Raw genomic sequence first — 20,777 nt, 5'->3', positions numbered from 1 at the left:
ATGAACCATATCAAATAATGGAAGGTCTTTCCCTAGTCGCGAACAGATCTGAGCTAAGCGACTGCAACACCCCCACTAATGATTTTTGCAGACTGCTGTGAAATCGCTCAGACCTGAAAGGGATGCAAAGACAGAATGGGGTCAAACTTTCGGTGTTGGAGCCCAGCCGTGATCAACCGATCTCGGTAACTCTCCCGACGAAAGTTCCTGAGAAATGCGCGGTAAATCGTCTGATCATCCCGTCCCGGGTCAAACCTTGCTGGCATTGGGCCTTAAGCTTCATGTGCACTGACCTTCACAAGAGTCCCGAGCCATGGGACGTGGATCTTGCCATGTGTACAGCTTTCATCTTGCTCACCGTCAGTGTAACTCATTGAGATCCCCCAGACCCCGTGAGCTATTCAGCGGGCCAATTAATGCACTGAAGGTGGCAGCCCTACATGCATGGAACGGGGACAACCCGGACGAACCTACCCTTTAGAGAACGCCCTGTGCACTATCTGAACCATCGTCATAAGCACGCCTGACCTGAGCGCTTAGAAGAAGTGTTTGAGCTATTTCCAGAAAATTCCCGCGCCCTTTCGGGATTACCGTAGCGAAGGCCTAAATGGAAGATCCTCCTTCCTTTGACAGCCTGGCGTCCGCCTTGCTGAACCACGTTGAGACCGCATATCCCAGGGAGGGGGGTCTGATCAGGACGCGGGAAATTGCAGCGCAATACGACTAGTCGACATAAGTGGAAATTTCCAAGAGAAAAAGAATTGACGATTACGAGGGCAGAAGGGCCAAGGAAGACAAATATAGAAAATTAGAAAATTAGTAAGCTGCAAGCTGGAGCGAGCTGGAGCGAGCTGAAAGCGGAGTAGATCGCCATAGCTCAGCATGTTTTGCTTCGTTTATTTTTTCTCATAATAGCAAAACATAGGCAAAGTGCCGGAAATACCGGATACCACAACCTGGGTCCAGAAGGTGGACTGGGCTGTATAGAGCCTAGCCGAATCGGGGCTGTCTGAGCCTGTCTTGGGTCCACAGTTCCACAGGGGGGTGGGGGCATGCTGACCCACTCATGGCCGATGCGGCGTAACGTCTCCAACCCTTCATCATCTAGATCCGAACTTATGCAAGGAAGATACTTGGGGCTATCCTGAAATTGGCAGAGCTCCATTCGATGTTATTGGTTACCGGGGTGGTATTACTGTAATCCCGTACATAGATGATGTTCGTAAACGAGCTGGAGCATGGCCATGCAGCCTCTAGTCCCAATGACGGCGTAAATAATCTTGACCTCTGAAAATTAAAACCTCTTCAAATTGACTGAGACCATCCAACTACGCCGGACCAGTGTGCGAGACTTTTACTCGGATTTCTACTCTTAATTCCCTACATCCTTAATACGAAGGCTCTCTCAACACGCACGATACCCCATCGATCGAATTTCTGGCAGCAAAAAACCACCCACGAACAAAAGAGTCACACGCCATGACTCAATCCTCCCACTGCTACCTTCCTCGCTTCGCTGCGGCCGTCGATGGGCCTAAACGACCGGTTTCGATAAAGACGAGACCGACTCCTTCTCAACACGCGCAGTTATTAACCGCATGGCACGAAGGAAGACTCGAAACCATTCTGCGGGCCACCTGGGCACTGGTTTTGCACTACTATATCCGTTCTGAGGACATTTGCTTCGGCTATCAACACATCGATGGCGACTCCATCTCGACCCGAAACCCTGTACAGCGCTCGCCCAACCTCTCCGCCGTGCGACTAGCGGTGAACGAAAACGACACCGTCAAGGCAATTGTAGATAAAGTGCATGGAGATAGAGAATCACAGCAAGCTGAGGGCTACTGGCCCTTCAACACCATCCTCATGCTCCGCACATATCGCAAGGCGAATGACCCGCCTTCTTCAACCTCTCAACCCATTCTGGCATCCGCACTCCCAGACCAGGTATGCAGTTGCAACATTAGTTCTCAGCATATTGCATTGCTAACGTAATCGCAGTGCCAAGTTCGTCTTCATGTTAAGGTATTGCGCCGGGACATCAATATCTTCCTTGAATGGCGCAATGGAGACATGTCCGGTGAGCAGATGAAGAGTGTCTCCCACATCTTTGAGCAGATACTTGCCAAAGTCCTTTCTTCTCCGGAAAACACCGCTATTAGCCAGCTTAATTTGTTTTCGGAGAACGATTGGCAGCGAGTCTGCAAGTGGAATGCCCACACCCCGCAGCTCTATGATCAGTGCATCCACGACGTTATCCGAGACAACGCGATTAATGGGCCGGACAGGGAGGCCGTGTGCGCGTGGGATGGTAATTTGACGTATCGCGAGCTCGATGAGGCGGCTGCTAAGCTTGCATGTCACTTGCGTATGCAGGGCGTTGGTCCGGAAGTGCGAGTAGGATTGTGCTTCGATAAATCGGTAAGTGGCGTATTGTCTTTGTTCGTGCAATAGAGCTAACAAGCGCAGAAATGGAACATTGTCGCAATGCTTGGTGTTATGAAAGCTGGAGGAGCTTTCGTCCCATTAGACCCGACACATCCGACTTCTCGATTGCAGCGCCTGATCGAGTCGGTCAAGGCACAGGTTGTACTGTGTTCACAGATTCGCGCAGAGGCCCTCCGTCCCATTGTAAAGACTTTAATCCCCCTCTGCGCCGAAACCCTGGAACGCCTGTCAGACCCTGCCGTCGACCTTACATCTGGTGTGACTAGCCAGAATGCGGCCTATGTTCTGTTCACCTCTGGCTCCACAGGAGAACCCAAGGTATGTTTTAATGTTGCCGAACTCACTTTCGGGCTTCTGGGCTGACATGATTTGTTTTCAGGGAACTCTCCTTGAGCACCGTGCTTTCTTGTCCAGCTCGAAGGCCCACGGACCTGGGTTGGCTATTTACCGAGACTCGCGGTGCCTGCAGTTTGCAGCTCACACCTTTGACGCAAGTTTGTCAGAGTCATTGACACCTTTGATCGCTGGTGCATGTGTCTGCATTCCAAGCGAGGAAGCTCGCTTAAATGACATTGTGGGAGCGATCAACGAGATGCGGGTGACCCAAGCGTGTTTCACCCCGTCATTCATCGGCTTTATTGAAATTGGAAGCGTGCCGGGTCTGAAGAGTCTGGTCCTGGCCGGAGAGGCAATGTCCCAGTCACAACTGGAAACCTGGTCCAGAATTCAACTGATCAATGGTTACGGGCCTACTGAGGCCAGTGTCGCATCCGTCCTGAACTCCCATGTCACACCGGACACCGATTGTAAGAATATAGGCCTGCCAATCGGCGTCAGAGCGTGGCTAGTGGATCCTGAGAACCACGATGAGCTCGTACCTGTTGGCTGCCCTGGAGAACTTTTGCTTGAAGGCCCGACCCTCGCTCGATGCTACGTCAACAATCCGCAGAAGACGAACGAATCTTTTATTTACGATCCGGTTTGGACAAAACGTGATCCACATCGGGGCACGAATCGCCGATTCTACAAGACTGGCGACCTGGTGAGATATAATTCCGAGAAGGGATCGCTTAACTACGTCGGTCGCAAAGATACCCAGGTGAAGGTACACGGCCAGCGTGTTGAGCTGGGAGAAATTGAGAAGCAACTGAGTACCGATTTGAACGTCACTCATTGCTCTGTCTTCTTCCCCAAGACTGGCTACTCCAAGGGCCGTCTGGCCGCTGTCATCTCTTCCACCGGTCTTCTGGCTGAACAGTCCGAGTCAGAGCTGGAGCCTCTGCGATTAATTTCTGCCACGGACAAAGCAAAGCTTGTGCCTGGAATTCGAGAGCGTCTGTCGGCCCGGATGCCGACATACATGGTGCCAGCCGTCTGGCTGTGCGTCGAAGCTCTCCCTCTTCTCCCTTCTGGGAAACTCGATCGAAAGGGTATTGCCGGCTGGGTTGGTGGTATGGAACAAGACCCCGACATTACAACCGCCAACACCGTATCTGTGTCGGAGGAACAGATGTCTCAACCGGCAAACGAAAAGGAGGAGGCCCTGGCCGCCGTCTACAGTCGGGTTCTAAACATTCCTCAGACCAATGTCAGCTTGGATCAGAGTTTCCTGGCAATGGGCGGTGATTCTATCGCCGCAATGACTTGTATTGGATTGTGCAAGAAGCGTGGTCTTGGTCTTTCGGTGCAGGAGGTCTTGCGAAGCAAGTCGATCCGGGAACTTGCTACCCGTGCGAAAGCAATCGATCACGGCACGACTTACAAGGAGGCAGTCGACCAGCCGTTCGAACTTTCGCCCATCCAGGTCCTTCACTTTGGTGTGCGTAAAGAGGGACAGGGGCACTTTAACCAGGGGATTCTTACCAAGTTAAACAAGCCTGTTGATGAGCGTACACTTCGCAAGGCAATTGAAACACTTGTCTCGCGTCACTCAATGCTCCGTGCTCGCTTCAATCATGCTGAGGACGCGGTGGCGTCTGCTCAGCGCATTACAAAAGATGTGAAGGGGTCGTATCGGTGGAAGACTCATAGTGTTTCCAACATGGACAACATAAAGCCCTACATTGCTGACAGTCAGTCTTCCATCAACTGCTTCACCGGGCCTCTTTTAGCTATCGATTACTTCCGCGTCAAGGGCAAAGACCAGGCTCATGTTTTGTCTATGACGGCACACCATTTGGTCGTTGATATTGTCTCCTGGAGAATCATCCTTGAGGATCTGGAGGATGTGCTTTTGAACCCCCAGAAATCTGTCAGCGAGGATAGCTCTCTTCCTTTCCAGACTTGGTGCCGTCTGCAGGTCGACCACAGCAAATCTTTGATTGAAGAAGGTAAGGCTTCGACCGACTCTTTGCCTCCCACAGATTACAGCTACTGGGGGTTAAAAAGTACTTCGACGACCTATGGTGACGTCGACTGTGCCTCTTTCGAGATCGATGCTGCTCAAAGCAACGCCATTCTGCTCGAGTGCCACAAGGCCTTGGACACTGAGCCTATCGATTTGTTCCTCGCAGCCATGCTTCACTCGTTCGGCCGCTCCTTCAATGACCGCTCCTTGCCCGTGATCTATAACGAAGGCCACGGTCGTGAAGTCTGGGACCCCTCGATCGATATTTCGCACACTGTTGGCTGGTTCACCATTCTACACCCTATCTTCGTTTCTGCCTTCAAGGCTGAGAGTCCAATCGCCACTCTTGTACAAGTCAAGGATCTACGACGTCGAGTGTCTGATAACGGTCGCGCGGACTTCGCCAGCCGAGTTCTTCCTGGCTTCGGCAAGCAAAGCGGAACTCACCCACGTCCTTTCGAGATCTCCTTCAACTATGTTGGCCAGCACCGTGACCTACAGAGACAAGATGGTCTTTTCCAACTCGTCGACCAGATGGCCGGAGAAGCTGGGCAGGGTGGTGGTGCCGCCGACTTTGGTAAAGACACCCCTCGATTCGGTCTATTTGAGATCTCTGCAATGGTCGTGCATGGGAAGATCCGGTTCACATTTTCTTTCAACAAGTTCATGCAGCACCAGGATCGCATCCATACTTGGGTTTCCAACTGCCAGCAGCAGCTTGTTTCGATGTCTGATCAATTAATGAATATGTCGCCTCGCCTGACCCTGAGCTCTTACCCGATGCTGTCGTTGTCATATGACAATCTGGAGACGTTGCTCACTCAGAAGCTGCCAGCTATTGGTGTTAAGTCGCCAGAGCTTGTTGAGGATATTTATCCTTGCTCTCGTATGCAGCAGGGTATTTTGCTTGGTCGTACTCGCGATAGCTCTTACTATGCCGTTCACGATACATTTGAGGTTCGCGCGACTGGATCGACTGAGCCTAATTTGAACCGGCTTGTGGAGGCTTGGAAGCAGGTTGTCTCTCACCACGCAATGTTTCGAACTATCTTCGCAGAAAACCTTACTCCTCGCGATCCCTTCTGCCAGGTTGTTTTGAAGGAGTATGATCAAGCTCCAGTGATTCTTCAGTCGGCTGGCGACAGCGATGTGTTAACCACGTTTGATGCCCAGGAGCCCAAGGATTACAGCGAGATGCGACCGGCCTACCGTTTTAGCATTTGCCAGACGTCGACTGGCAGACTGTTCTGTCGTATTGAGCTGAGCCATGCCGCTATGGATGGCAATTCGATCTCCATCATTCTCAGGGATTTGCAACTTGCCTATGTCGGAAGACTGGAAGAGAGTCCACGTCCTTTGTTCAAAGACTATATTCAATGGCTGAAGGATGTCCCACAAGAAGCTAGTATCAAGTACTGGAGCTCTTACCTTGCGGATGCGAAGCCTTGCCTCTTCCCAACTCTCACCGATGGCGAAAATGTTCTGCAAAAGACCCTTCGATCTATTCCAGTCAATTTCGGTTCTCTGGATAAGCTACAGAGTGTAGTCGAGAAGAAGGGAATCACCCTATCTAACGTCTTCAATGCTGCATGGGGTCTCACCTTGCGCCTGTATTGTGGCTCAGATGATGTGAGCTTCAGTTATATGGCCTCTCTTCGTGACGTTGCTGCAGATGGAGTGCAGTGGGTCGTTGGTCCTGTAATCAATTTGATGGTCTGCCGGATGAAGATTTCGGGAGATTCTCTGCTCAGCGATGTTCTGAACCAGATTCAGAATGACTACATGGAGAGTCTTCCATATCGCCACACCTCGCTTATTGACATCCAGCATGCTCTGAAGCTGTCTGACGCCAATCTGTTTGACTCAGGTGTCTCTTACCGTCGTCTTCCTAGCGCAAAGGATGTAGTGAGCAGTGAAATTGAGTGTGTCGAGGTTGGATCCATTCATGATCCGGCTGAGTTCCCGGTATACATCAATATTGAGGCCCAGGACACCAAGGCCAGTATTGACCTCAATTATTGGACTAGCAACTTGTCCGACGCTCAGGCTACCAACGTTGCGAACACCTATGTTCAATTCCTTGAGAGCATCCTGACCCACGCTGATAGTGAGATACGCCAGATTGACAGCCTCAGTGAACAGAACAAGACTGATATCCTGACTTGGAACGATACTATCCCTCATGGCGTAGAGAAATGTGTCCATCAGGTTGTCCAGGAGATGGCCAAAAAGTGTCCGGATGCCTTGGCTATCATTGCTTGGGATGGAAACCTTACATACTCCAAGCTGGATCAGTATTCCTCCCGCCTCGCGAGCTACCTCATCACTTTCGGCGTTGGGCCTGGCACCCTGATCCCAAGTTGCTTCGACAAGTCTGTTTGGAACACGGTTTCTATGTTGGCGATCATGAAAGCAGGCGGCGGCTGCATTCCCGTCGATAGCGCCCATACCGTGGGTCTCATGGAGCAGTGGGTTGTCGCCAACGCCGTTCAGGTTGCCCTTGCATCTCCCGAGAAGGCTCAAGTCCTTGAAGAAATAATTCCTTACGTTATCCCGGTCAGCGAGTCTCTTCTGGAGTACCTCAATGACGAGCCTCTTGTCAACACCTCCTCCCCATCCGACCCAGCCTATGTCGCCTTTACTGCTGGAAGCTTGGGTTCAGCCCGTGGTGTTGTTTTGGAGCACACTGCGATCATGACTCGTGCCGAGGATTTCGCATTCTCCATAAATTTGTCAGATACTTCTCGAACGCTCCAAGTTGCAGCCCATACCTCCGATTTGCTCCTGCTAGAAATTTTCGGCACTTTCATGTGCGGTGGATGTGTTTGTATTCCAGCTGATGTTGAGCCTGGGAACCTGGCTGCGTCTATCAGCGTTCTAAGTGCCAATGTCGCTTGCATCACTCCCACTATGGCTAGCTTCATCTCTCCGAAGGATGTTCCCAGCTTGCAAATTGTTGTGCTTCATGGAGAAGCTGCCATGGAAAATGTCCTGGACAACTGGCAGTCTAATGATCTCAACCTTCACGTCATCTACGGTGCCGCCGAATCTTGTTCTGCTTCCTTGCACACAATAATTGACCACGGAGCTCAAGAAGCTATTATTGGATTTGCTTCCTCTTCTGTCTCATGGTTGGTTGATCCCACCAATGCCAACTCTCTCGTCCCTGTTGGTGCGGTTGGTGAGCTTGTTCTCGAAGGTCCCGTTCTCGCTCGTGGCTATCTCGATGACGATGAGATAGCTAGTCAGAATTTCTTGAAGAACCCTATTTGGGCATCTGAAATGACTGAGATAAACGAGTCTCGCCTATTCTTCAGGACTGGCGATCTTGCTCGCTACAACTCTGACGGAGCCTTAGTCTTCCTCGGAAAGAAGAATGCTTCCATTACATGCGCCGATCGCTCGCTGATACAAAATGCCATTGATGCCCACTTTGGATCGAAACGCCAGGTTGCTGTTGATGTGGTGTCTGCTGAAAACTCGACATCAATTGTCGCTTTCATCGCTACTGTGGATGGAATGGCAGCCACCTTCGTTGATCGAGTCATTCAGACTTCCGCGAAAGATATGACGTCCACAATTTCAGCGCTGCACACTAATCTCAGTGCAAAGCTCCCTGCTAGCAAGGTTCCGAGTAAATACATACCCATCTCAGCAATCCCCTTAACCCCTCTTGGGAAAATTAACTACAAGGCCCTTAGCTCAGAAATCGCCGCCCTATCCAGTAGTGTCGTCCGGTCTTTTGACATCAAGCACTGGACCGAAGCCAAGTCCGGAAATCGCAACTCCCGCGGATCTTCTTTGACTGAAATTAACCTCGAGTTCTGGAAGGAGTATCTCGCCGATATCGAGCCTTGCAGCTTCCCCTCTATCTCCCTTCACGCCAGTAGTGAGGCTCGCTCCACTCGGACCCTCAACAAGCAGACCGACAAGCTTCATGCATTCAGCAAGATGTCTGGTGTCTCTGTCGAGACCCTATTCCAAATTGCTTGGGGTCTTGTCCTGCGATGCTATACTGGCAACGACGATATCTGCTTCGGATTCTCCACTGGCGAACCTGATATCTCCTCGACTCTTTCCATTTTCCGCACTCTTTTGAACAACGACCGTCTGCTTGACGAAGCTCTTCAGCAATCTAAGGCCCAATTTGACAAGAGCCGTGAGAACTTTGCCGAGCTTACTGCTGTGAAGACGCAACTAGGAATGCAAGACGCAGAGATCTTCAATACCCTCCTGACCTACCGTACTGCTTCCTGTCTTCCCCAAGGAGAAGTTCGCGGCGCCACCTTTACAACCACCTACAAAGTTGCTGTCGAGGCCACTGTGTCTAGCTCCGTCGCTGAAATTCACTTCAGCTATTCCTCTGATACTCTCTCCTCCGCCCAAATGACTCATGTCATCGATGCCTTCGACCACATCTTGAATGACATGATGTCTTCCAGCCCTTGTCACCGCCCTATTGGTGATCTGGACCTCTTCCCCGAGCGCTCTTGTCGTCAGATCCACAACTGGAATGCTGTTCTTCCTCCTCGATTCGAGAAGTGCGCCGATGAGCTGATCCAACAGCAAGCCCTTCTGCACCCTCGTGCAGAGGCCATCTGCTCTTGGGACAAGAACTTTACCTACGGTCAGCTTGAGATTGTGTCTACGCGTCTCGCCAGGTATCTTACTAGCATGGGCGTGAAGCCGGAGGTTTTCGTTGTCCTTTCTTTCGAGAAGTCTGCTTGGGCGGTTGTCTCTCAACTGGCAATTCTCAAGGCCGGAGGCGCATTTGTCTCTATCGATCCTTCTCACCCCGACTCCCGACTTCAGATGCTCATCGAAGAAATTGGTGCAGATCTTGTGCTATGCTCTTCTACCCTTCAGCCGAAGATGGCCAATCTGTGCAAGAAGGCTTTCGCTGTCTGCCAGAGCTCCATTTCTCAGCTTCCCGAGTCCCCTCTGGCCATTTCTGGTACACGACCCGGCGCTGGAAATGCAGCATATGCTATTTTTACGTCTGGTACTACGGGCAAGCCCAAGGCCACCGTTGTCGAACACACTGCTCTCAGCACGACCGCTATGGCAATGGCTGATGCTCTGCACATGAACACAGGTACCCGGGCGCTGCAATTCTCGAATTATACCTTTGATGTCAGCATTCTCGAGATCATGATGACTCTCATGACTGGTGGTTGTGTTTGCGTGCCGAGCGAGGAGGAGCGCATGAACAACTTGGGCGGTGCAATTCGTCGTATGGAAGCTAATTACATGGCTTGTCCTCCTGCTATTGTCAACACCCTGGAGCCCAAGTCAGTGCCCACCCTGAAGACCATCATCACCGGTGGTGAGAAGATGCCCGCCAACCATATAGATCGTTGGCACGATCGGTTTGTCATCAACGCCTACGGCCCCTCCGAAGCTACTGTTGTTGCCACCGTTGGTGTCAAGATTGATTGGGATGGCAACCGTGTGAACAATGATCCAACCTGCATTGGAACCGCACCCAACTGCAGAGTATGGATCGTCGATCCCAACAACTACAACCGACTTCTCCCTGTCGGGGCTGTTGGAGAGATGCTCCTCGAAGGTAGCAACATTGCTCGTGGATATCTCGCCAACCCCGAGAAGACCAAAGCAGTCTTCGTCGATGATCCCGTTTGGAGCCACCACAGCGGCCTTCATGGACTATTCAAGCGTAAGGATCGCATGTACCGTACTGGTGATCTAGTAAGGTACAACAGTGATGGCACTCTTGCTTTCATCTCCCGCAAAGACACTCAAATCAAGTTTAACGGGCAACGTATCGAGCTTGAGGAGATTGAACACCAGTGTGCCCGTGCGCTTCCTGAGGGGGCTCAGGTTGCTGTAGATGTTGTTGTTCCTCAGGAGCGAACGGTCGCCAAGGGTCTCGCGGCCTTCTTCACCATTCACACCGAGGACTCATTCCAAGGTGGCAGCTCTGATGACTTTGTTGCTACCATCCCAGGTGCAGACCCTCTGCTTCTTCCGATTTCAGTATCAAACATGGATGCTATTCAGAGGTTGAAGAGTTCCCTCCCTGACCTCCTTCCCCAGAGCATGATGCCGCGCCTGTTTTTCCCGCTGCGCAATCTGCCATTTACTTCCTCCGGCAAGATCGACCGCCGCCGTCTTCGCGCGATGGTCCAGACTCTGTCCAAGGAGAATCTTAAGTCCTTCATTACCTTCAATGGTCCCAGCAAGAAGGAAGAGGCTTCAACGAATGGTGTTGACGCCAAGCTCCGCACCCTCTGGGAGAAAACCTTGGATTTGGAAGAGGGTTCAGTCACCAACGATGATAGCTTCTTTGCGCTTGGTGGTGACTCTTTCTCCGCCATGAACCTGGTTGGAGCCGCTCAGGCCCAGGGCATCGCCCTCAATGTTGCTACTATTTTCAAGTCCCCTTTGTTGTCCGAAATGGCGAAGACTTGCTCGGAGACCGCAGAAGCCCCGGTCCTAAAAAAGACCTCCCTCAAGGCATTTTCGCTTCTCCCTCATGGTGTTGATTTCGAGGGTCTCATGGATGAGATTACAGATAACTGTGGCGTTGCCACCGACATGGTTTCTGATGTTTACCCTTGCAGTGCCGTTCAAGAAGGTCTTCTGACCATGTCTGTTAAGAACCATGGTGCTTATGTCGCTCAGCCTGTTTTCCGCCTCGCCGATGGCACTGATGTTGACCAATTCAAGGCCGCCTGGCAACAGACTGTAGCCGATCTTGAAATTCTGCGTACTCGCATTGTGCACACTGACGCCATGAACTTCGCTCAGGTCGTGCTCAAGGAGTCTCCCATCCACTGGGTTCATGCCGAGTCCTTTGAGAAATTACCTGGTGACTCAATTGAATTACCCAAACACAACGGCGCACCTCTGACGGGTTATGCGATTGTCCAACCCCACGGATCTCGTGCTGCCTACTTCGTGTGGTCTGTGCATCACGCTCTTTACGATGGCTGGAGTATTCCCCTCGTCTACCGCAAGCTGGAGGACAACTACAATAATGCCCAAAACCAGCAGCCTGCCACTTCTTATGGTCTCTTCATCGAATACCTCAGCAAGACGAACATGGAAGAGTCCGATGCTTTCTGGAAGAACTACTTCGCCGAGTTTTCTAGCTCACTTTTCCCCCAAAACAAGAACGCCGTTGCGGATGCTATGCGTGCTGGAAACACTCAATACCATAGTATGGGTATTTCGCGCCCCGCCAACAGCGTCGATTTTACTCTGCCTGTTCTTCTGCGTGCTGCTTGGGCTATCGTTGTCGCAGCCCACACTGGATCTGGTGATGTATGTTTCGGAGAGACTTTATCAGGTCGTAACATCGACTTGCCTGGTGTCGGCGACATCGCTGGCCCTGTCCTGTCGACTGTCCCAACTCGCATCGTTGTCGACAATGGTACGCCTCTCATTCAGTACCTCGAAAAGATCCACCAGTCCACCACCGACATGATTCCTCACCTTCACACTGGTCTTCAGCGCATCCGCCAGCTAAATGCTGACACTGCTGCTGCGTGCAACTTCCAGAACCTCTTGGTTATCCAGCCTAGTGAGGGTGAACTTAATAACGAAATTTGGTTCGACGAGAAGCAAGCCACCAGCGAGGACTTCTTCACCCACCCCCTTGTCCTTGAGTGTGGTATTTCCAAGACCCACATCCACTTTACTGTCCACCACGATGAGCTTGTTATCAACGGATGGCAGTCAAAGCATCTTGCTGAGCAATTCAGTCATGTTCTCAAGCAGCTGATGTCCGTTCCCAAGACAAGCACTGGGAAAGTCGTTGACTTGGAAGTTGTCAGTCCTGAGGACAAGATGGAGATTGCCCGATGGAACGGCCGCGATCCTCTTGTGGTTGAGCGCACTGTTCACGACTTCATCCGAGAGAAGGCCATTGAGACGCCAAATGCTCCCGCCGTCTGCGCATGGGATGGCGAGCTTAACTACAAAGAGTTCTGGGATCTGGCTTCTTCCTTTGCTAATTACCTGGTTTCCCGTGGTGTTGGTCCCGAGGTCTTTGTTCCTGTCTGCCTTGACAAGTCAGCGTGGGCCATGGTCACCCTCATCAGTATTCTTATTGCTGGCGGTGGATATGTTCCACTCGATCCCCATCACCCTGTTACGCGACATGAAGAGATCCTCGCGGATGTTGGTGCTAGCATGATTCTTTGTACTCCCAAGTATACCAGCCGTTATAATCGTGTTGTCAAGGCTGTGATTCCCATCAGCAAGGAAACCCTGATGGCCTACGGATCTCTCAATGTTTCCGCCAAGCGCCGCAGTGAGGCAGCTCCAGCTAACATGGCTTATGCTCTATTTACCTCTGGCAGCACTGGCAGGGCCAAGGGTATCATAGTTGAGCACCGCAACGTCGCCAGCAGTATAATGGCCTTCGCCCCATTGACTGAGATGGTTTCCACGTCTCGTGTCTTCCAATTTGCATCTTTGACGTTCGATGCCGCCATCATGGAGACACTGGCCATCTTGATGGTCGGCGGCTGCATCTGTGTTCCTAGCGAAGATGATCGCCTGAACGATGTTGCGGGTGCTATTCGACGCTTGAATGTGAATTGGACGTTCCTCACGCCATCCATTGCTAGTATCATCGAGCCGTCATCAGTGCCTTCGCTGAAACTCCTCATCTGCGGCGGTGAGAAGATGTCTCGTGAAGTCATTACCAAGTGGGCGAACACAGTCAAGCTCATGAACGGATACGGGCCGACTGAGACATGTGTCTTCGCAACTATGGAGACTGCCGTAGCTGCCACTCGCGATCCTGGACGAATTGGCTACGGTATCCCGAGTACCCTCACTTGGATTGTGGATCCTGACAATCATGACCGTCTGGTCCCACTCGGTGCTGTTGGTGAGCTTGCCCTGGAAGGAGTTTCGTTGGCACGCGAGTATCTCAAGAATCCCGAGAAGAATGCTGAGTGCTTCATCACCAACCCTGTTTGGGCCAAGGACTTCAAGCACTCATCGACTCTACCTTCTCCTCGCAGAATATACCTGACTGGTGATCTTTGTTATTACAACCCTGATGGCTCAATCGAGTACATCAGTCGGAAGGACCACCAAGTTAAGCTGCATGGCCAGCGCATGGAGCTCGGTGAGATTGAGCACCGACTCTATGAGGACCCACTTGTCCGCCACGCAGTTGTCATCCTGCCGAAGACTGGACCTCTCAAGCAGCGCCTCGTGACTGTTATGTCACTAAACAAGATCGCACAAGACAATAAGTTGATTTCAGACAAGACTTGCGAGCTCGTTGATGAAGAAGATATGTCTAGCCAAGGATTGGCTGGCCTTGTTGAGGTGCAGAAGAATATTCAGAGCCAGCTTCCCGTCTACATGGTTCCACAAACCTGGGCTCTCATCCAGAAGCTTCCTATGCTTGTTTCCGGCAAGCTTGACCGAAAGAAGATCACTGCTTGGCTTGAGACCATTGACGACGAAAGCTACGAACGCATTATGGCCGACTACGACCGAATGAAGCGCGGCGACATTGAAAAGCCCCAGGAGAAAGAACAGGATGGCTCGTTTAAGATCATGCGCGGAATCGTCTCGCAAGTCCTCAACATCTCCCCGCAGAAAGTCAACGTTGACCGCTCCTTTGTCAGCTTGGGTGAGTTTTCAATATATGCCAGTCCCGATTCCAAACCCCAGTGCACTAACAAATTTGTCTAGGTGGCGACAGTATCACCGGGATGGCGGTGATCTCCCGGGCGCGTAAACAGGGCCTGGTTGTCACTTTGAATGATATCTTGCAGAGCCGATCTATTAAGGAACTGGCTCAGACTGCCACCGCGAAGACACCTGTTGTGCCTGTATCTGAGGAGAAGCCTGGTGAGGGCTTCGCTCTTTCTCCTGTTCAGAAACTCTACATGCAATCATCGGCTTCCTTCAAGGGGGGCGCTCGTTTCAACCAGAGTATTACTGTGCGGGTTTCTCGCAGAATCGAGGGAGAAGTGCTTCGACGGGCGATCACTGCTGTTACTAGCCAACACTCAATGTTCAGGGCTCGATTCAGCAAGGTGAATGGCACTTGGCAGCAAAGGGCTGCAGCTGTATGTTTTTCATCGTTTGACAAATTGAGCATTACTAAAAATATGTCACAGGAGATTCAAGAGTCCTATCGCTTCCGAATTCACTCAGTGAGCGATACCCGTGCAATGGTTCCTAAGGTTGCCGACAGCCAGGCCTGCCTAGATCCGATGAACGGGCCGATATTTGCAGCTGATCTTTTCAACCTGCGCAGCGGTGGCCAGGTGCTTTTCCTGGTTGCTCACCATCTTTGCGTGGACATGGTCTCATGGCGAATCATTCTCCAGGACCTCGAGGAGCTTGTCGTGTCTGGCTCCCTTTCTGATGACAAAGCCCTGTCCTTCCAGAGCTGGTGTTCAATGCAACAGGAGCGAGTCAAGGCGAACGACTCTTCCCTTACCCTTCCCTTCACCCCGGAGCAGGCCAATCTGGAATACTGGGGCATGCATGATTCACCCAACGTTTATGGCGACATTAAGATGGAGTCGTTCCAATTGAGTGAAGATGCTACCAAATTTGTTCTTGATGGATGCCACGAAGTTCTCGGTACCGATACTGTTGATATCTTGCTTGCATCTGTTATCCAATCCTTCCGCCAAACTTTCACCGACCGGAAAGTTCCGACAATTTACAATGAAGGACACGGCCGCGAGCCTTGGGATGCCGACATTGACCTTTCAAGGACCGTGGGCTGGTTCACCACCATGGCCCCTCTGCTTGTTGAATGCGACGATGGTGTGTATCTCCATTACATTTATTTGACCTCGTCAACTGCTAACAGATAATAGAAGGAATCATCGATATAATCAAGCGCGTCAAAGACACTCGCCGCAAAATCACCGACAACGGCCGTCCATACTTTGCAAAAAGTATGCTACAGACCGACCACAAAGACTTCCAAGTTCCTCTGGAGATTCTCTTCAATTACCTCGGTCGCCTTCAGCAGCTTGAGCGGGCCGACTCGCTCTTCCGCCACCAGGGCAGCGTTTTTGATAGTTCAGACTTCGCTGTCGCTGGTGACATGGGTCCGGAAACTACTCGCTTTGCCCTGTTCGAGGTATCTGCCATTGTCATCAAGGAGCGCCTGAATGTCGCGTTTACCTACAACCGTAAAATGACCCGTGAAGGGCAGGTGCGTCGTTGGATCCTCCAGTGTAAGGGTGTTCTGGAGCGTGATATGTCTGTCCTAAGGAAGACTATACCGGAACCTACCCTCAGCGACTACCCTTTACTGCCACTGAACTACCAGGGCCTTCAGGTCCTTACCAACAATACCTTCCGAAAGCTTGGTGTTCGCAACAAGAACGAGGTCGAGGACATTTATCCTTGCTCCCCCATGCAAGAGGGTCTGCTGCTCAGCCAGCTGCGTGATCCCAGTGCGTACATGTTCCACACCATCTTTGAGATCAAGGATGCCCGCACCGAGAAGGTCGATCCTGAGAAGCTTTCCCGATCATGGCAGATGCTCGTGGAGCGTCACCCGGTTCTGCGAACTGTCTTCATTGACAGCAATTACAGCGGTGGCTCTTTTGACCAGCTCGTCCTCGCCAAGCTGACTGACAATGTCCTGCGAGTGGAATGCTCCGATGCCCAGGTCGATGAGAAGCTGGCTGCCATCTCACTCCGAGATCTCAACGCCATGCGGGCCGCGAAGCTCTCTCATCAGTTCACTGTCTGCCGTACAGCCAGTGGGCGTGTTCTGGTGAAGCTTGAAATCAACCATGCTATCATTGACGGTGGCGGTGTTGATGTTCTCCTCCGTGACCTGACAATGGCCTATGATCGTCGGCTGTCTGAGGCCGACGGTCCCAAGTTCAGTGACTACATCAAGTATATCCGAACCCAGAGCCAGGACAAGGCCCTGGAGCACTGGAAGGAGTATCTCGGTGGTGTCAGCCCATGCCACCTTGCGCCCCCTTCCACCTTCCAGGCCAACCGTGAGCTGAAGGGCATCCTGATGAACTTCTCTCGCTACCCTGAGCTGCTCAGCTTCTGTGAACAGGCTTCGGTTACTTTGGCCAATCTAACCTTGTCTGCTTGGGCTATCGTCCTCAGACAGTTCACAGGATCCGACGACGTCTGCTTCGGTTACTTGTCTGCCGGTCGCGATGCGCCTGTCAACGGCATCCAGGACATGGTCGGTATATTCATCAACATGCTTTGCTGCCGTGTTCAATTCTCGGGTCAGGAAACTCTGACCGATGTCTCTAAACGAGTGAATGGAGACTATATCCGCAGCATTCCCCACCAGAGCTGCTCCCTTGCCAGTATTCAGCACGATCTTAGCATACAGGGCCAGTCTCTATTTAACACTACCCTTTCCATCCAAAACCACGCCGTTGCGGGCGAGACCAAGGACAAGGGTTTGTCATTCGACCTTCAGCACGCTCATGATCCAAGCGAGGTAAGTCACTCCGCGAAATTCGTTTGATAGTTCAAATCACTAAACCGACTTCTAGTACGCCGTCACTGTCAATGTTGATATTTCTCGCGGCAATGAAGGAATCATGCTGCGATACTGGAACGACGTGATTTCTGATGGTCAAGCGCAGTCCCTGGTGGACACAATTGCGAAGGTATTCACATTCTTCATTGAGTCTCCAGCCGCAACCCTTTCAGACGCCAAGTTCGGTCAAAAGGCCGTCGATACTAGCTCCGAATGGGACAACTCGCAGGCCACATTTAGCGAAACGACGAAGCCTGCTATGGATGGTCTAGATGGCGCTGCCATTCAGAAGATGATTGATGACCGAGTGACTGAGGTTATTGGACAGATGTTGAGGGACGGGAAGTTGATGGTGCCGCCGGTGCCTCGTTTGCAGACAAGTTTGTCCGTGTACGGCCAGACTGATGATGGAGTGGATTCACCTTACCCATTGGAGGGTATGCAAGGAGCAGATGATTCGGGTATTTGTTCGGCAACGTCTCGATCCAGCGTGGATGGGATGTCGGCCGATGTGGAGAGGAAGCTCTGGAGTCTTTGGAGTACTGCTCTCGGTCTCTCGCCCAATACCGTGAGACACCAGGACAGCTTCTTCAAGTTGGGCGGTGATAGTATCACTGCCATGAAGATGGTGAGCGCGGCCCGTGAAGAGGGTCTCGTTCTTACTGTTGCGGATGTCTTCAACAACCCTGTGTTTGAAGACATGGTTGCAACTGTGAGCGCCGCTAATGTGACGCAGCAGATGCTGAATGCTGATCTACAGACCACGCCTAAGGAGGTCGAGGTATTCCCTGGTAGTAAGCCTACTACTCTTGCGCCGAACCCATCTACTGAGAGCATATCTGTTCTCAGACCCAGCATGGCTGTTGATGATGCCTCGCTTCAAAATGGCATTTGCCCAAAGATTGGTGTTTTCAAGGGTGGCATTGCCGATGTACTTCCTGTCACTGACTTCCAAGCCATGTCTTTGACCGCGACTCTTTTCAAGTCGCGATGGATGTTGAACTACTTCTTCTTGGAGGGCAATGGGTCTATAGATCTAAGACGCCTCCGTGAGAGTTGCCTGAAGGTGGTTGATGCCTTTGATATTCTGCGAACTGTCTTTGTCTGCTTCCATGACCAGTTCTTCCAGGTTGTGCTGCGCAAGATTCGTCCCAGCATCTTCGTCTATGAGACCGATCGTGGTTTGGATGAATTCACCATGACGCTGCAGCAGCGCGACCGCGAGTATGGCCCTCGTGAGGGTGAACAATATGTGCAATTCTATGTTGTCAAGAAGAAGGGAAGCGACCAGCACCGCATCATGATCCGCCTGTCTCACACCCAGTACGATGGAGTGTGTTTGTCCAAGATCATGACTGCCCTGAAGCTCGGCTATGAAGGCAGCCCTCTACCTTCTGTTACGCCCTATGCCAGCTACCTTCGCCAGCTCCCAGGAACAATCACTCCGGATCACTACAACCATTGGTCGAAGCTTCTTAAGGGTTCACGTATGACCCAGGTCGTCCGTCGTAAGGGTACCACCATGTTCCAAAACATCGGTGCCTTCACTGAGATCCGCAAGACAATCGAGATTCCTCCTACTGCCCTTGGCAACGTCACTGTTGCAACGGTCATGCAGGCTGCTTGGGCTCTCACACTCGCCAAGCTGTCTGCCCAATCTGATGTTGTCTTCGGTCTCACTATCAGCGGCCGCAACGCCACTGTTCCTGGCATTGAATCCACTGTCGGGCCCTGTGTCAACGTGGTGCCCGTCCGTGTCAAGTTTGACGACAAATGGACCGGCCTGGATCTCTTCCGGTACCTTCAGGACCAGCAGGTCTCCAACATGCCTTTCGAGTCTCTCGGCTTCCGTGAAATTATCAGGAAATGCACTGACTGGCCTGACTGGACCTACTTTACTACCTCGGTCTTCCACCAGAACGTCGACTATGAGGGATCTCTGGAGCTCGATAACACCAAGTACCGCATGGGCGGTGCTGGTGTTAACGATAACTTTGCAGACTTGACCATGGTCTCGCGTCCTACCGACGAGCGCAACCTCGGTATTACCCTTGGCTATTCTGAGAAGGGACCCGTTCACCCTGCCTTCGCAGAAAAAGTCCTCGACATGGTCTGCGAAATTGTGCAGTCTCTCGTCGCCAACCCATCCACTGCCCTGCCGTCTCCCAACATGCTCTGCTCTCTGCCGTCCCAGACAATCGACGATCTTCCCCGTTCTTCGGACGAGCACTTCCTCAGCGCCCACCTCAAGTCGCGTTCTATTGCTGAGCTACTTGTCCACTCGGACATTCTTTCCCGCTCGTGGCACCAGGCCCTGCCTCAGCGACCTAACGCCCCCACCGGTGACCTCGATGCTGGAGACAAGTCTGCCAATCAACCAGCCTTCCAGCTGGACTCATCCTTCTTCGACCTGGGTGGTGATATATTCAACATGGCTCAGCTCACCTGGTTACTCGAACAGGAGGGTCTCAAGGTTCGCCTCGAAGACCTTCTCGAACACCCTTCATTCCTGGGTCAAATGGCCGTCCTGGCCTTGCACAATGCCAAGCACCAGGATGACTATCCTGCCGAATACGCCACTGGTGCGGTCTCCCCCGATCCAGAAAGTCGAAACCCAGTCGAGAAGAAGAAGACCTGGGAGAAGGCAATGACCCTTGCGAGAAAGCTGACTCGCCGCAATAATATGGTACCCAGCCGAGGCTGACTCACTCATGGAGTATGCAGATAGATCATGGAAAAAAAAAAAAGTTTGCAAAGCAAACAAAAGATCGGTGCTATCCTTCCTGTCATTGTGATTTGTTTCTGGTTAATCATGCTGCTATCGCAACTTTTTCTTTACTTTTTCTATTGTTATGTCTTTATGAGTTCGGTCTCTATAGACGAATTGTCTGTCGGTCCTTCGCTTTTTTCTCTTTTGTGTCGTGTCTATCTTTGTTCTCTCTTTATGTAGATTCACTCTTACATTCAAATTCTACGTTGAATGTCTATCACAGACCTATCATCTCCTAATACAATGGAAATTTACCTCTATCAAAGTATTCTTCCGGGACCTATCTGTTATTGTAGATATCTGTATGCCTTCGGCTATTCAAAGCTTTGGCCTCTCATTACCTGCTAATCTTTTACTTCTAACTTCTATCTACTTTCAAGGGAAGGTTTCATCCTTCAGCGGAAAGAGTTTGACAGTAGCACGGTTGCGGCTTGAGGTGTCTTGTATGCCTCGAGGGACATGCAGTATTCTCTCATGAAGAGTGAGATGCAATGGGCAACTACCCGAACATTACTACGTTGTTCACCAGTTTCTTTGATTGGATAATACAGGATTAAGAGTCATTCGATCCGCCCATTCGGCGACCGCTCTCAGCACCTCTTCCAGGGCATAGGAGGGCTTATGTGTGTTCCCTTCTGTTGGTGTCGCCTACGCTGCAGAGCCAGACTGCCATCGAGTGGAGGAACCGGCACAGGAGAGGATACATCAACTTGTCGGCGTGT

The 20,777-nt window shown here is 51.5% G+C and overlaps 1 protein-coding gene across 1 annotated transcript; it reads left to right on the top strand.

The window, feature by feature from the left end:
* Nucleotides 1–1,479: 1,479 nt before the first annotated feature.
* nrps1 (uncharacterized protein) lies at nt 1,480–19,989 on the top strand (the record flags this gene model as incomplete). The annotated part of the gene is made up of 8 exons (XM_056889935.1): nt 1,480–1,950; nt 2,005–2,424; nt 2,473–2,769; nt 2,831–14,420; nt 14,483–14,862; nt 14,914–15,574; nt 15,628–17,243; nt 17,299–19,989. The coding sequence occupies 8 exons, from the start codon at nt 1,480–1,482 to the stop codon at nt 19,987–19,989; spliced, it is 18,126 nt and encodes a 6,041-aa protein (XP_056736426.1).
* Nucleotides 19,990–20,777: the final 788 nt, after the last annotated feature.

The sequence above is a fragment of the Penicillium atrosanguineum genome, assembly GCF_028827265.1.
Source record: "Penicillium atrosanguineum strain IBT 20685 chromosome Unknown utg000008l_segment0_segment0, whole genome shotgun sequence".
Lineage (NCBI taxonomy): Eukaryota > Fungi > Ascomycota > Eurotiomycetes > Eurotiales > Aspergillaceae > Penicillium > Penicillium atrosanguineum.
Note: the sequence above shows the minus strand (reverse complement) of the source record. Positions and strands in the feature narration are given on the sequence as shown.